This window comes from Etheostoma cragini, chromosome 4, assembly GCF_013103735.1.
Source record: "Etheostoma cragini isolate CJK2018 chromosome 4, CSU_Ecrag_1.0, whole genome shotgun sequence".
NCBI lineage: Eukaryota > Metazoa > Chordata > Actinopteri > Perciformes > Percidae > Etheostoma > Etheostoma cragini.
In genome coordinates this window covers 10,200,593-10,213,105 of record NC_048410.1, presented here as the reverse complement: position 1 = coordinate 10,213,105, position 12,513 = coordinate 10,200,593, and the positions used below count along the sequence as shown (strand labels likewise).

At 40.6% G+C, this 12,513-nt stretch overlaps 1 protein-coding gene and 1 non-coding gene across 5 annotated transcripts in view; one reads left to right on the top strand and one right to left on the bottom strand.

Annotated features, from left to right (window-relative positions):
• The first annotated feature begins 2,160 nt into the window (after positions 1–2,160).
• trnaq-uug lies at positions 2,161–2,232 on the top strand. Its single transcript has one exon. It is a non-coding gene; the product is annotated as a tRNA-Gln (tRNA).
• Positions 2,233–2,819: 587 nt separating this feature from the next.
• The window catches only part of LOC117943697 (tensin-2-like), a 29,734-nt gene continuing 20,040 nt past the window's right edge, over positions 2,820–12,513 (bottom strand). For 2 of the 4 annotated variants that reach the window (XM_034869983.1, XM_034869987.1), the window contains 18 exons: positions 12,197–12,280; positions 11,961–12,073; positions 11,722–11,782; positions 11,389–11,464; positions 10,791–10,920; positions 10,082–10,147; positions 9,881–9,997; positions 8,393–9,796; positions 8,107–8,254; positions 6,787–7,652; positions 6,558–6,689; positions 5,597–5,689; positions 5,330–5,407; positions 5,061–5,138; positions 4,704–4,872; positions 4,440–4,508; positions 4,096–4,125; positions 2,820–3,894 (listed from right to left, as the gene is read on the bottom strand). In XM_034869983.1, the coding sequence (XP_034725874.1) occupies positions 3,750–3,894; positions 4,096–4,125; positions 4,440–4,508; positions 4,704–4,872; positions 5,061–5,138; positions 5,330–5,407; positions 5,597–5,689; positions 6,558–6,689; positions 6,787–7,652; positions 8,107–8,254; positions 8,393–9,796; positions 9,881–9,997; positions 10,082–10,147; positions 10,791–10,920; positions 11,389–11,464; positions 11,722–11,782; positions 11,961–12,073; positions 12,197–12,280 (3,859 nt within the window). In that variant the 3' untranslated portion in view covers positions 2,820–3,749. The remainder of the gene's footprint in view (positions 3,895–4,095; positions 4,126–4,439; positions 4,509–4,703; positions 4,873–5,060; positions 5,139–5,329; positions 5,408–5,596; positions 5,690–6,557; positions 6,690–6,786; positions 7,653–8,106; positions 8,255–8,392; positions 9,797–9,880; positions 9,998–10,081; positions 10,148–10,790; positions 10,921–11,388; positions 11,465–11,721; positions 11,783–11,960; positions 12,074–12,196; positions 12,281–12,513) is intronic. The other 2 variants (XM_034869984.1, XM_034869985.1) reach the window with 2 other exon arrangements.

Sequence of the window (12,513 nt, the reverse complement as noted above, 5' to 3'; positions counted from 1 at the left end):
ACCTTCTGGAAAACATCAGCAGAGTATTATTTCCAGAGCCAACCGTTTAAGGACAGCATAGTCCTCCATGCCATCAGACTGTTAAATGTGTAGCTATATATCACTAACCAATGTATCTTTCTTTGTTTCTGTATGTTCTGTTTTTGATTGCTCGGTAATTTGTAGTACAGATTTGTACTTGCAGTGTCCCGTACTGTTCTCTAGTTGAAGGTACAATTAAATGAAATTAATTTCTATTTTATGTTATTGTAATGCTGTAGCCATTATCACATACATTATGTAATATTCATCTGGATTATGTATTTTGAATAGGCAACTGTTCAAAATAATGCATTTTTCTAGCATCTGAAATTTAGTGACGTCGATGCTTTTAAACAGACCCTTGTAGTCCCCTAATATAATATTTGAAGTCTCTTTCCCAAAATTCATTCTTGGTGCAGAATTACAGCCACTAGAGCCAGTCACACAATGCGCTTTCCTTGGTATGTGCCATTTCTTAGCTGTAGCCTGCTTTTCCCAGTGTTTAGTTTGAGTAACATTATTTTAGACTGAATCAAGCTGTCAGCTAATGGTTAGCCAAAATTGCTGATAGCTTTCTTTTCTTCAAAGTGTTTTATTGCAGCAAATACAGAGCATTATTAGAATTCCTTTTTTCTTCTTCAAATATTGACCTAAGGAACTAAAGGTCATTTTTTCTTTTTAATAATTCCTCAGAAGGCAGCTACGAGGGGGTGTAAGCTGTCCTAGACTACTACAGTTCTCCAACTTTATAAAGCATAATAACAACAGGGCTTATTGAAAACAAGTATTAGTTGCTACATGATCCAGCTCCAGTTTAGACGGGACCTTCAACATGGAGATCTGACTACACAAGAGGATTACCATGGTCTGTTAAAGTCCCTCTAGTCCCCTCTTCTGGGAGGATGCGGGACAACATATATATAATATAATATATATATATATAATATATAATATGTACTATCGTAGATGGGTCCCTGGGCTTTAACAAATACAGTGCTAAATCTTTATGTTGCATTTTGTCAAAACGGCACAGAGGACGTCAGCCATGTGTCCCAGAGTGCCTGCCATTAAAATGTGCTGCTATACAACCGGCTGAGCAGCTGCTTCCAAGGTATCACACCAAAGTGGAGCCTTAATTGTTCCTCAAAAAAATAAAAAAATAAATAAGATGTTATGCTGTTAGTTTTCAAGATGCAATAACCTTATTGTCCTTGCAAGCCCAACGTAATTGCAAATAAAACATGCAAATAATTAGTGACTAGCCTACCCCTAACACATATCTCCCAACCCAGTCAACTGGATCAAATGTTTAGAGTATTGTTGGATTGAGAACCTGCAACACTGCTTGAAATGGGCTTTTGTACGTGTATACCAGCATAAGTCTGTGCAGCAAGGAAGAAACTGAGATGAAAGAAGCTAAGATAAGCATGCTGCTAGAAAATGTACTGAGACAACATATGGACACTTGGAGGAGATGCAGCATGGAGAATGCAGGTTCACATCAAGGTACACATCATTGAATTTTTAAAAAAAAAAAGGGTTGTTAAATAGAACTTAGTTTAGTTCATTCTAACTTAGTTTTGTTGTTTTATTAAGTTGTTACATTTTATTTATTTACTTTTCCTGCTAATCCATGTTCTGCATTCCAGTCCTGGTAGGTGGCGGCAATGCACCTAAAAATGGTTGCCAAAAAAAAAGAAGAGGAAGAAGAAAAAGACGAAGAAGAAGAAGAAGAAAAACGGAGTTTTTATTTAGAGGAGCTCAAATCGGTTAAGGAACAACGCTTGCTAGCTAGCATAAATTATTGAAAGTAATTTACGTGAGCCTCAAACCTTAAGTAATTTATTTAAATACACATATTGCTAGGAACGGTCGTAAAAACATGCTCGACTGTCTGCACCTTGCTAATTTCACACTCCGTTGCTGCAGCAGTCTCTCACCACACAGCGATGTTGGTTAGAGTTAGCTTAACTTAGCTAGCTTAGTTAGTTAACTAAGTGAGTTAGCTAACTTAAATTTTCCGAAACACGGAGTAGTTGACTTTCTGATTAAGAATTATAACTCCTCGATTATATATACGTCATAAGTGGAACGTTGTTAAACTACAAGTAGGGTACTGTAGCCCGTTTTGCAGGAGACGGTCCCATGGTGTAATGGTTAGCACTCTGGACTTTGAATCCAGCGATCCGAGTTCAAATCTCGGTGGGACCTCATCCTTTTTACCTGTAATTCACCGTAAAATTGTTGAATGACTGCTTGTCGTGAATCATGTTGTTAGAAGGGGAGAACAAGAGAATAAGATGTGGAAAATGAAACAAGACTAATGAGATGTAGGCCTACTACATGTCCTTGCTCATAGCTAGTAACAACTAAAAGGTAACAACATAGCATATTTGGGCTATAAATAAACAACATCTTAAAATATATTTCACATAAAGCCTTTGAATGATGAAGCATAAACTTGCATTTTATTCGATTTTATTACTTAAATGTCCGGTCAAATATGACATCTATACCATTCCTATGGGCCTAAAATATATTACCTCTTTTACATAAAAATTCATTATGAAAAATAATAATTGTGCTGAAGTCATCTAAATACTGTATCAATTTATAGAAAACACAAAAACCAAAAAAACAACAGTGTATAGATAAAAAAAAAAAATGTTCAGAATGGCTTTACACATTAATGAAGTCTTTGGCGTACCTGTTGCTATAAATATTGGTTACTTAAATAAGGACATAGATGGGCCAAGACTAATCTGTGATATGGAGAGACTATACTGGCTCTTTTTTAAATGTCATCACTAAAATTGCAGAGATTGTCATATGAGAATGTCCTTTGGTTCCATCACATTTTTAGCTTAACAAAGTAAGGCTTTTTCTTATTTGTTGCTGTAGAAATGTTAAAAATATTTAGGTCCTGTCCACAATCTTTTACTAAATTATATTTGCAAACTCTATTTTAAGTCTGACCCCCCTTTTAGTTGCGTATGTAGTTAGTAGACAGCCACATAACATTTTATTAAGTCATCTATCTGTGTTTTAAATTGGAGGCAGGTTTAGCATAATACACTGTATCTGTTGTTATTATCACTTCAACAAAAATACAATATGTGGATTGTTACAAATGCATATAGTGTAGTAGTTCAAATGTAGCCAAAGACACTTACTCCCCGATAATGATGATCTCTTACGTATTTAACTACTTCATTTACTCTTTCCAACATTTCTAAGGACCGCAAATTCATCTGGCCACTTTACACCTTAAAGCTAACCATTACATTTTACTACTTGTTAAAGACTTCTTAGCCATATTTCCTTTAGCTCTAACTTCAATACAAATAACAATGTGGTACTTTGTTATAATAAATGTGAACAGTTTGAAACAGGAGTACAAATTAAATAACTTTATCAACAGCAAAAAAACTTAAACAAAAGAAGACCTAATGTCTTATTTCAATCTCATTTGGCAAAGGTTATCAAAGTTAAGTCAGTCTTTGGCTGGACTTTTCCTCTCAAGGTGGTGCAAGGTGTGCTTTGTAAACTGACAGGTAAAAAACACTTTGCCCTACAGAGCAGTGATCTGTCAGAACTGGATTATGTTATAAAAACAGCCACAGCTGAGCACAGTCATGCTACCTGTAAACGCAAGCACAAATGTACACACACACACAAACACACAATTCATTAAAAATCATATTAACATCTCCCCCAGATCCCCTCTCTCATCTGCGTAACTGTGGTCCCAGCATGACTTTGTTGATAAAGTTGACAATGGCCACAGCTGGCTGTTCAGGGTCCATCTCTGCAAACAGGTGACACACGTTCTCTGTAGCGCTGCCTGTCCTCCTCGCAACAAAGCCAAACATCCTGCAGCACCAAGGAGACATAAGAGGTAAAAGAAAACGAAACGGGAGAGCTTTTAATAATTGACACTGAAAGAAATCCAGTTTTGTCTCATGAAGTCAAAGTTACAAATTGTATTGGGATTAACTGCCATGCAAAGTGGCACATTGTACCAGTCGGTTATATCACTCGCCAATAATGACACACAGTGAAGCAAGCACTTACTTGCTTGACGTGCTATCAGAATTAGTCCACCTGAAGCACAAGCACACAAATAGAGACAGAAAGACAAAACGTAGGGAAACATGAATTACAAAGACACGGAGACAGTGACTAGCAATCTACATTCACTTCTTAGAGTAAAAAAGCAGAAAATTCATAAATATCTTATATTTATAAAATATAAGTAAATACAGGAAGTATTTGTGCAGCAGCAGCGGCAGACACACAGATGTTACTGCCCGTACAAAAGATAATCAGCGGTAACATGAACAAGCACAAAATACTATTTTTTAAATTTAATTATACTGTGAAGGTCTTTTTTTTATCAAAATGTGTCAGTGACCCACCTCTGGTCTTGGGGGTTGAGACTGCTGAAAGTCACACTGTTGATTGGGTAGTGTCTCCTGAAAAATAACCTGTTCATACACAAACAATATGATGGCTCATTTGTCTTTGGCGTTGGTTTTAAGTATCTTATCTCAAAAGTTTTCTATCAAACATTACATACTGTGTCAGACCACTTTTACTTACGCAAAATTACCAGTTACATCGACTGAATTGAAAATGTTATAATGTTGTCAAGAGGTAAGATTGTTGTGTGTAAGATGTACCTTCTTTTGCTGTCGGTTAGAGTGATGCCCTGAGCAGACACTTTGAAGTGGACCACTGTTGCTACTGGACGTGGACTCAAGGCCAAAGTACACTTGGTTGACTTTGAGATCGCCTCAGGGCCCGTCAACGACTCAGTTTCCACAGAGTTCAGGTAGAGCACGTTGCAAGCTTGTTCATGAGAGAGACGAGAAAATATAGGTTAACATAAACATACTTTCAGCGCAGTACTGTGAACATATGAGGCTTGAGCCTTCTCTGCTGGTCAAAGATCCACAACCACTGCACTGCATGTGGTCTTGTATGGAAGTTCATGTAAGAACTGACTCCCCAAAAACAAAAACAAGACCATGTACTACCTGCTCCTTGTTTGAGGAGGTCAGCTGCTGTGCTGGTGTTGGTTGCACTCTGCATCTCCTGCAGCTCCCCTACCAGATCTGAAACATCATAGTCTACATCAGTTACATAACAACACTCTTAATGAGGGTCCAGTCTTTAGCTGTTGAAATAACCTGCTATTCTTTGAGTGTTTCATTGGTGTCTCATAATAAATATTAGTTATTTGACTTTGATTTTATTTTTTTGGAATCAAATTCATGGTGTCTAAGTATGATGGCACTGATTTGACCTTTTTCTGGGATGCGAAGGGCACATGGCAAAGAGATGGGAGTGATTGAATGCTGGTACACCAGGGCAGATAAACTCCCTGAGACAAAGACACAAAGAGAATTTGTGAGAAGAGATTATGATAATGACAGTAAAATGAAGATAACTTGAGACCGGGAAGGAGGTAAATAAAAACAAACAATTTCTTTACTTTCACAGGTTAAAACGATCACTACGTTAAAAAATTTGTAAAATGGATTGCGGCAGGTGTGTCTCCAACGTAACTGACCGAAGTAGGACTCGTTCTGACAGCCCTTGATCTTTACTCCCCGTGGCCCTGTCTCGACGAGGAAGTGTCTAACTAGCTGTTCCAGAGGGTCCCCTGGGAGAGAGGGGAGGAGAGTAAGAAGGGAGGGAGTGAGGATGTAAAGTAAGGCTGTCTTGTTGAGAGCACATCCTATTAGGATGCATGAACACACATACAACAAATGTAAGATGGGGATTACAATAGACCTGGTTGGTCGAGACAGTACCTAATTTGTGTCTATCAATATTGCATAAAAAATATGGTCTAGCATCAAAACTTGTGCTTGCACCAAAAAAATGATACATACACAGGAATGCATAATAGTAATTAGGACTGGTTAAAAAAATCACATATTATTCATTTTGGTACCCGTGCCATATATTTGATAGTACTAAGACTTATTATGAAAGAATACATACAACTTAAGATAAAAGAAACCACACATTGGTTGGATCAGAAACTACTTCAAACTTCAAAGAAACATTCAATCCAAGTACTTTAAGTGCTTATTATAATAAGCACTTAAAGTACTTGGATTGAATGTTTTATTGTGGTCTTATTTGCTGGCAAGTATGTTCCTCACAAACCCAAAGGTAGCTGTCAAACCGTTGGTGTAGATTAGGGGGCAGTATATTCTGTTTAGCCTGCATGTGACAAAGGAATGGAATGCAAATCTGAATGGTTAAATTGAATCCCATGTTTTCTGATCTAGGTATTCTAGGCTTTCTGTACATAGTTTGTAGATTTGGGAATTGTTGTGACTAGACAAGTGCCATGAAAAACACCTACACCAACACCTTTGACTAGAATTCATAATAGGAACAACATAGGTGTTGCTATTAACAATATCAATGGCCCTGTTGTGTTCAAGATTCAAGTGTGAGGGTTGGCAGTGTGTCAGTGAGCCAACATTAACAACACCAGGACCCTGGATCATGGATACCTTTGCTGCCAGTGACGTTGGCATTAGCAGGAGGGGTGGCCACCTTGAGGGCCAAGCCATAAGCCCCCTGGAATGAGTTACTGTCTCTGATGAGGAAAGTTCCTGGTTGCTTGTCCTTCAAAACAGCTATGGCTACGGTAGAAAAGACACATTAGAGTATGGGTGTTGTAGTGGAAAATAAGAGACACAGCAATGACAATATATCATCATCCTTTGTTTTAACCCTCACCTTGGTCTCTGGAGATGCCTGGTTTGTACCAGAACTTGGAGCTGTCCTGGACAAACTTAGCATTGACCCTGATGTCTGCCTCCTCCCTACAGCTGTGTTGTGAAGATCCCCATCTCTGCTCTCCCACAGAAGTGGAGAAGGTAACGTGGTGCGTGGGGGAAGAAGCTGAGGAGGCCCTGAGCAGAGAGTTGTGTCCATTTAAAGATCCCGGTGTGGACGAAAGCCGTTTCTTCTCGGGAAGTGGTGGCTGGATGGCGGGGATGGTTACTGCAGTGTACCCGGTGTATGGTATGTGAGGGATGTTTAGTAATGGGTAGTAATAAGACGCTAAGGGGAAGGTTGGTGTATGATATCCCTCAGGCACAGGTGATGGGGGTTTGGTGTCGGCTGAGCTGTCTCTTTCCGGACTCAGTCTTTGTACCGCTATGTCCGTAGCTGATGTAGAGCGCTGAGGGTAAGACTGAAGGTCTGGGGAACCAATAGGAGAATTTGGGGAAGTGGTGGAAGGACTAGAACTAAGACTGACAGAAGGGTTCAAGGATACCCCTCTGCTGCTGTCAGATGTGGTATCACTAGGAAGGGCCGAGCCATTCAGTTGGACTTGGACTGGGGTGATAATGACAGTGGCATAGTTTGAAGTCTGTAATTGGTTAGATCCCTCTGCACCTCTTGTGATCTTGGCTGCTCCAAGCGTACCATCAGAGCTCAAACTCTGCTCACTTGATGGTTGTGGGGAATTTATGGATATGTTGGAACTTTGGGATTCTGCTTCTCTTGGTACTGGTGTGATGGCTTTGCTGCTATTTGAGCTGGACTCCAGATGTGTAGAGGTTTCTTGGCTTTGAGAATGACTGTCAGCAGTTACACTAAGGAAAAGGCAAAGTATGGAAAAGTAGATAATTATCTACAAACATGTATTAATTAGTGCTACACGATATTAAAGTGTACTAATTAGACATTAGATATTATTAGATATTAAAGTGTACTAATGTCTGCATTTCTGCTGCTTCCAGTATTCTGCTAAATGTGCTTGTTGAATTTAAAAATATCTTTTCCAAATTTCTTTTATTTAAATTGAATATAAAAGGCAGCACTTAAAAAAATAGCAGTGACACTTTTTGCACTTTTCTACTGATATTTCTTTCAACTAATACTTTTGCAATAAGCAATTAAGAAATAAGTCACAGCCTTGCCCAATGCGTATATTGCGACAGGTGATATCGCGATGACAATAAAAACGTTATATTGTGCAGCCTTCGAATAATTGTAATTTTATTTTCAGCTTAAGTAGAGTTGTCAAAAAATATAAGTTTCACCCACCTGTCTTCTGTGTGTGTGGGGCTGCTGTTTCCAATGATTGTGTAGTCAGGATCAGAGTCCAGCCCAGGGGTACTTAACTGTCCATTAGAGTCCGATTTACCCTCTGAACCCTGGGATTTGTCATCTTCCAAATCAGCCTTGGCCTCTTCTATGTTGAGAAGTGAGATAAAACAAGATGAGATAAAGGTACTACAAGGAAATGAGAAAAAAGAAGTAACAAACATGTTATTTCAATGTTATAAAAAACAACAACAATCCCCACTTTACCATCCACCTATCCAGTCACCTTTGCGATGTTCAGCATGCTGCTGGTCTCGAGATCCAGAGGGAGTCTCGGGCAGCCTGCCTCTCCCAGGAGAGGGGCTACTAGCAGGAAGAGGCGAGGCTGATCCAGAGTGGTACCCTGAGGCGTAACCCCTGCTCTCATGGCTCTCGGCCGGGGATGATTGATAAGGAGAGCAGGGACAGGAGTGACGGGGCTGTAGAGGGGTGTGGTAACCACTGCTGGCTCCATCCCGCACATCCATCAGAGACTGGGGGCTGGGGTATCCCTGATGAGGTCCAATGGCATATCTAGGCTCCAGGTTTGGACTCTGATCCAAAGGGTGGCAAACATGAAATGCCGGCATGGCTGATTTGCATTGCCAGAACTCGGCCTCTCTCGCCACCTCCCACGGATTTTCACTTTCTAATAGTGGAGGCACCTCTCTTGTTCGTTGGACCCCTGCTCTTTGGGACCAGCAATTTTCTGATTGGTCGGGGTGCAATGGGTGGAATGCTCTAACTGAGGCTGATTGGTGCTCTCGCCTGCTGGAGAATTCCCGACAGTGGCAACCAGAGGACGGTGTTGGAGAGCTGAAGAACATTTCCCTGTAAGGGCTTGAAGGCAGTGATTGATGGGAGAGATGAGAGGCCGGATTGTGACTAGAATAATGGAGGAGGTGACATCCTTCCCCAGTGCAGAGTCTGTTTAGGGCTGGGAGGGTGTGGCTGTGTGGGTGGTTGTGTTCAGTTGTGGAATAAGGGTAGCAAGGCCTGATGAGACAGGGCAGGGGTGGGGCCGGGGGTGGACGTTCCCATGGTAGCTCAGGTAAAGGATGGGCACTATGTCGGTGGCAGAGTTCCATATGAGTTGAATGAGGAGGCGGGGACACAGATTTGCATGGTAAGGTCGGCAGAGTTTGGCTTTTTGGATTCTTTTTAATGCTGTTGCAACGGCCAAGACAATGGACATCAGAGAGGCAGGGCTTTCGTTCCCTCTCCCATCCGCTGTCACCACACGTTGGGCCTGCTCGACCGCAAAACGAGTGCTCTCGCCTCAAACCCAAAGGACTTTGCGGATCTCCGTCATCTAAAATTGCTGTCTCTCTATCCTTCTCTTTCCCTCTTCTTTTTTCCTTGGCTTCATCTTCCTCGTCTTCTCTCCTTATTGGAAAGTCAGTGTTTCCTTTTTCTGGGCGGTTTATGGACGGAGAGGCATCTTCTAGGCGGTCAAAGGGGACTGAGGAGCGGCTAGAGTCAGATGTGTAGGCGAGTGACTGGGTCTGGCTGGGAGTTTGAGGCTTGACTGTTGGGCTGCTAGTGACACATCCGTTGGGTGACGCTGCTGAGGCCGTCGAGCCCGGCCCACGGCGCTTCCTCACCTGGGCGTAGAGGCTGCCGTCCAGAGGGCCCCTTGTATGACAGATATCTGGTAGAAACAAGAAGAATTTGATAGGATTTTTGACCCTAACGTAAATCTTACTCTTTACACCTGTGTATGCGTGTTTCTTACTTTCAATGCTGTCTTGGTGGTGCAGGTTAAAGTTCTCATAAGAATCCCATCTGACCACAGGGTCTGAGGTGTTGTAGTTCACTTTGATGGAGGCATCATTCTTGCGGTATTCTCGACCTTGGAAAGCAGACATTTTGATATGAACAATATGAAAATGTAAAACGACACAAATGCAGTGACAGACAAGATGATAATATTCACCTTTCATTTTCTCTGGCCCATTAGAGAAGATAAACTCGACTGTAGCATCTGGAGGGAACCTGTCATCTACAGGAAGGCAAGCATAAAGGCAGTGACTAAAATATCCAGGCCGTAACTACAGAGACTGATAAAAACATTCACATGAAAGTGCGATCTTCGAAGTGGAAACACCAAAGTTAATAAATAGAGATACTTGCTTTCACTACTCATCGTGGAAACAGAATAACACTTCAAATAAATCTATCTGAAATGACTTCTCTTTGTACATTCATGCAAGCGTCAGCATGTAGCACTGAGAGCAACTGTCATGAGACTGCTGCTTACTGAGCCATGTACATGCATTTCTGTTCCATCTCAAAAGACTCTGTCATTTGATATGTGTCTCAGAATACATACAAAAAATTGACTAAAATGAGTGGATCCTAAATCATACTACCATGTAAATGGTTAAGAAATATAAAAAAGGGGTTTCCTTTGTTTACTCATATGTTTACAAAATATTCAAATTTAGTGTGGAAAAGAATAGTGATAAATGCTGTACAGTATATAAGCTATAAATAGCATCCACCCAACAGTGATAGTTTTCTTTGTGCACATGTGGCATAAATACCCCATCCTTCATCTCCCTTCTGCAATGCTTTCATGATTGTCCAGAACCTGAACATTGCCCCTACTTTCTATTCCATGTATTTCCCTCTGTTTTTTATACCTGAGCAGGCCAAGTCCAGTTCAGTCTTGCCAAACCATAGCTGGGCTCCGTGGACAGTGCAGGTGTGAAACTGAACTCTGAACACCACCTCCCTCTCTGCGGCTCGACACCGCCGGTGGTAGCATTTCACCTGCAGAGGAGGATGCAGGTAAGAGAATACTAATTATTATTAGTATGTAATAATTATATTATCATATACTAATATAAAGGCTAATTTCACATGGACTGTTTTAATCTGTTGCTGCTGTGGCAACTGATTACTCTCTGAGACAAGAACAGCAATTCTCTCTTTGTCGCTATGGGCTCTTAATATTTATACCCTCTCAAAGAGACATGCAAGACGGCGTAAGAAAATAATTAGGCATGAATGTTCATAGTCTACGGAGGATTTGTAGTTTAAGCGGTTTGAAAAATAATCAGGCACTTTTTAAATGCAACATTATAAAAGTTCATCAAAGTAAAGTTCTTTTTTTAACAGCAGTTTAACATACATTTGAATTATTGCTTTTTTTGCAGGGATGTACTATATGAGTGGATATGGATAGGATTGATATCAAAGTAAGGTTTTCAAATAGTGAAACGATATGCTATGGCTCACCATAATATCTCCCTTTAATAATAGTGCTGGCTCCATAGTCACACACAGCTTCCTTGCCCTTGAGCTCTGGGGATCACTGGACACACACACACACACAATAAAAAAATGCCCCAGTAGCTCAAAACACACATTAAACCAGTCAAAACATGTCTCAGTTGGGTAAAAGAGTGGTAAACAACATGAACTTCAACATAAGCTCAGAACAGCCTACACCTAAACATAGACAGCAGCCTGTATAGACAACATCTGTCAGTTGGACAGGGGATGGAAAGGAGTCGGTCTGCAGGTGGTGAGCTGACAATGCAGTAACTTAAAAACTAGTCATGTACTTACTAGAGGCCTGAAGTGTAGACAAGCTGTAGAGATTGGTAGATTTTTAGGAATGGATAGAAACCTGCACATACAGATAAAAGTGGAGAAGAAAAACTGTAAAAAGGGGGAATGTTTGCAGACAATGGCTTTATTGTTTTTCCCCTTCTACATTGTAAAACACTTTTTTCACTCTTCAAAACTAATAATAACCGTAACTGCACTGCAACCTATTATACAACCTTAGTTGGTTTGAAACTTACCTCCTCCCGCCTGGAAGTTTGGTAGTGATGGAATTAGGATCTGGTGGAGGAACAGAGGACTGCTGTTCATTTTGATGGTACCTGACAGCAACCCACCAAAGTAGTAGATGTACCTGAAGAAGAGAAGTGAGGAAATATGGTAGCAGGGAGCAACTGAGGCAATGACAGCAGCAACACAAGAAGTGACATACTATGATGCAGAGGAAAAAATACAAAGATAAATGAGTGTATCCCACCTGTTCTGAGAGGGCTGTAGGGAAGAGGAGACTTTGTCTTCACAGAACTTTCTCATAGCTAGAGTGGTAAGAGCCTGGTCCGCTCTGTGGACACAACCAGAGGTGTGTTAATAAAGACTTTAGTGCAGCCAACAAAAATAATCGTTAGTTGCACCTCTACAGTAATGACATTGACCTAACTATCACAGAAGGTGATCAAACGGGTTGAAATGGTAAAAGTATTTTTGGAAGTTGTATCTTTGATTTGATATCAGCAAATAAGAAATGTATTGCTCTGGTTATGCACTTTGGCAGTTTAAGCTAGGTATCCAATTTTT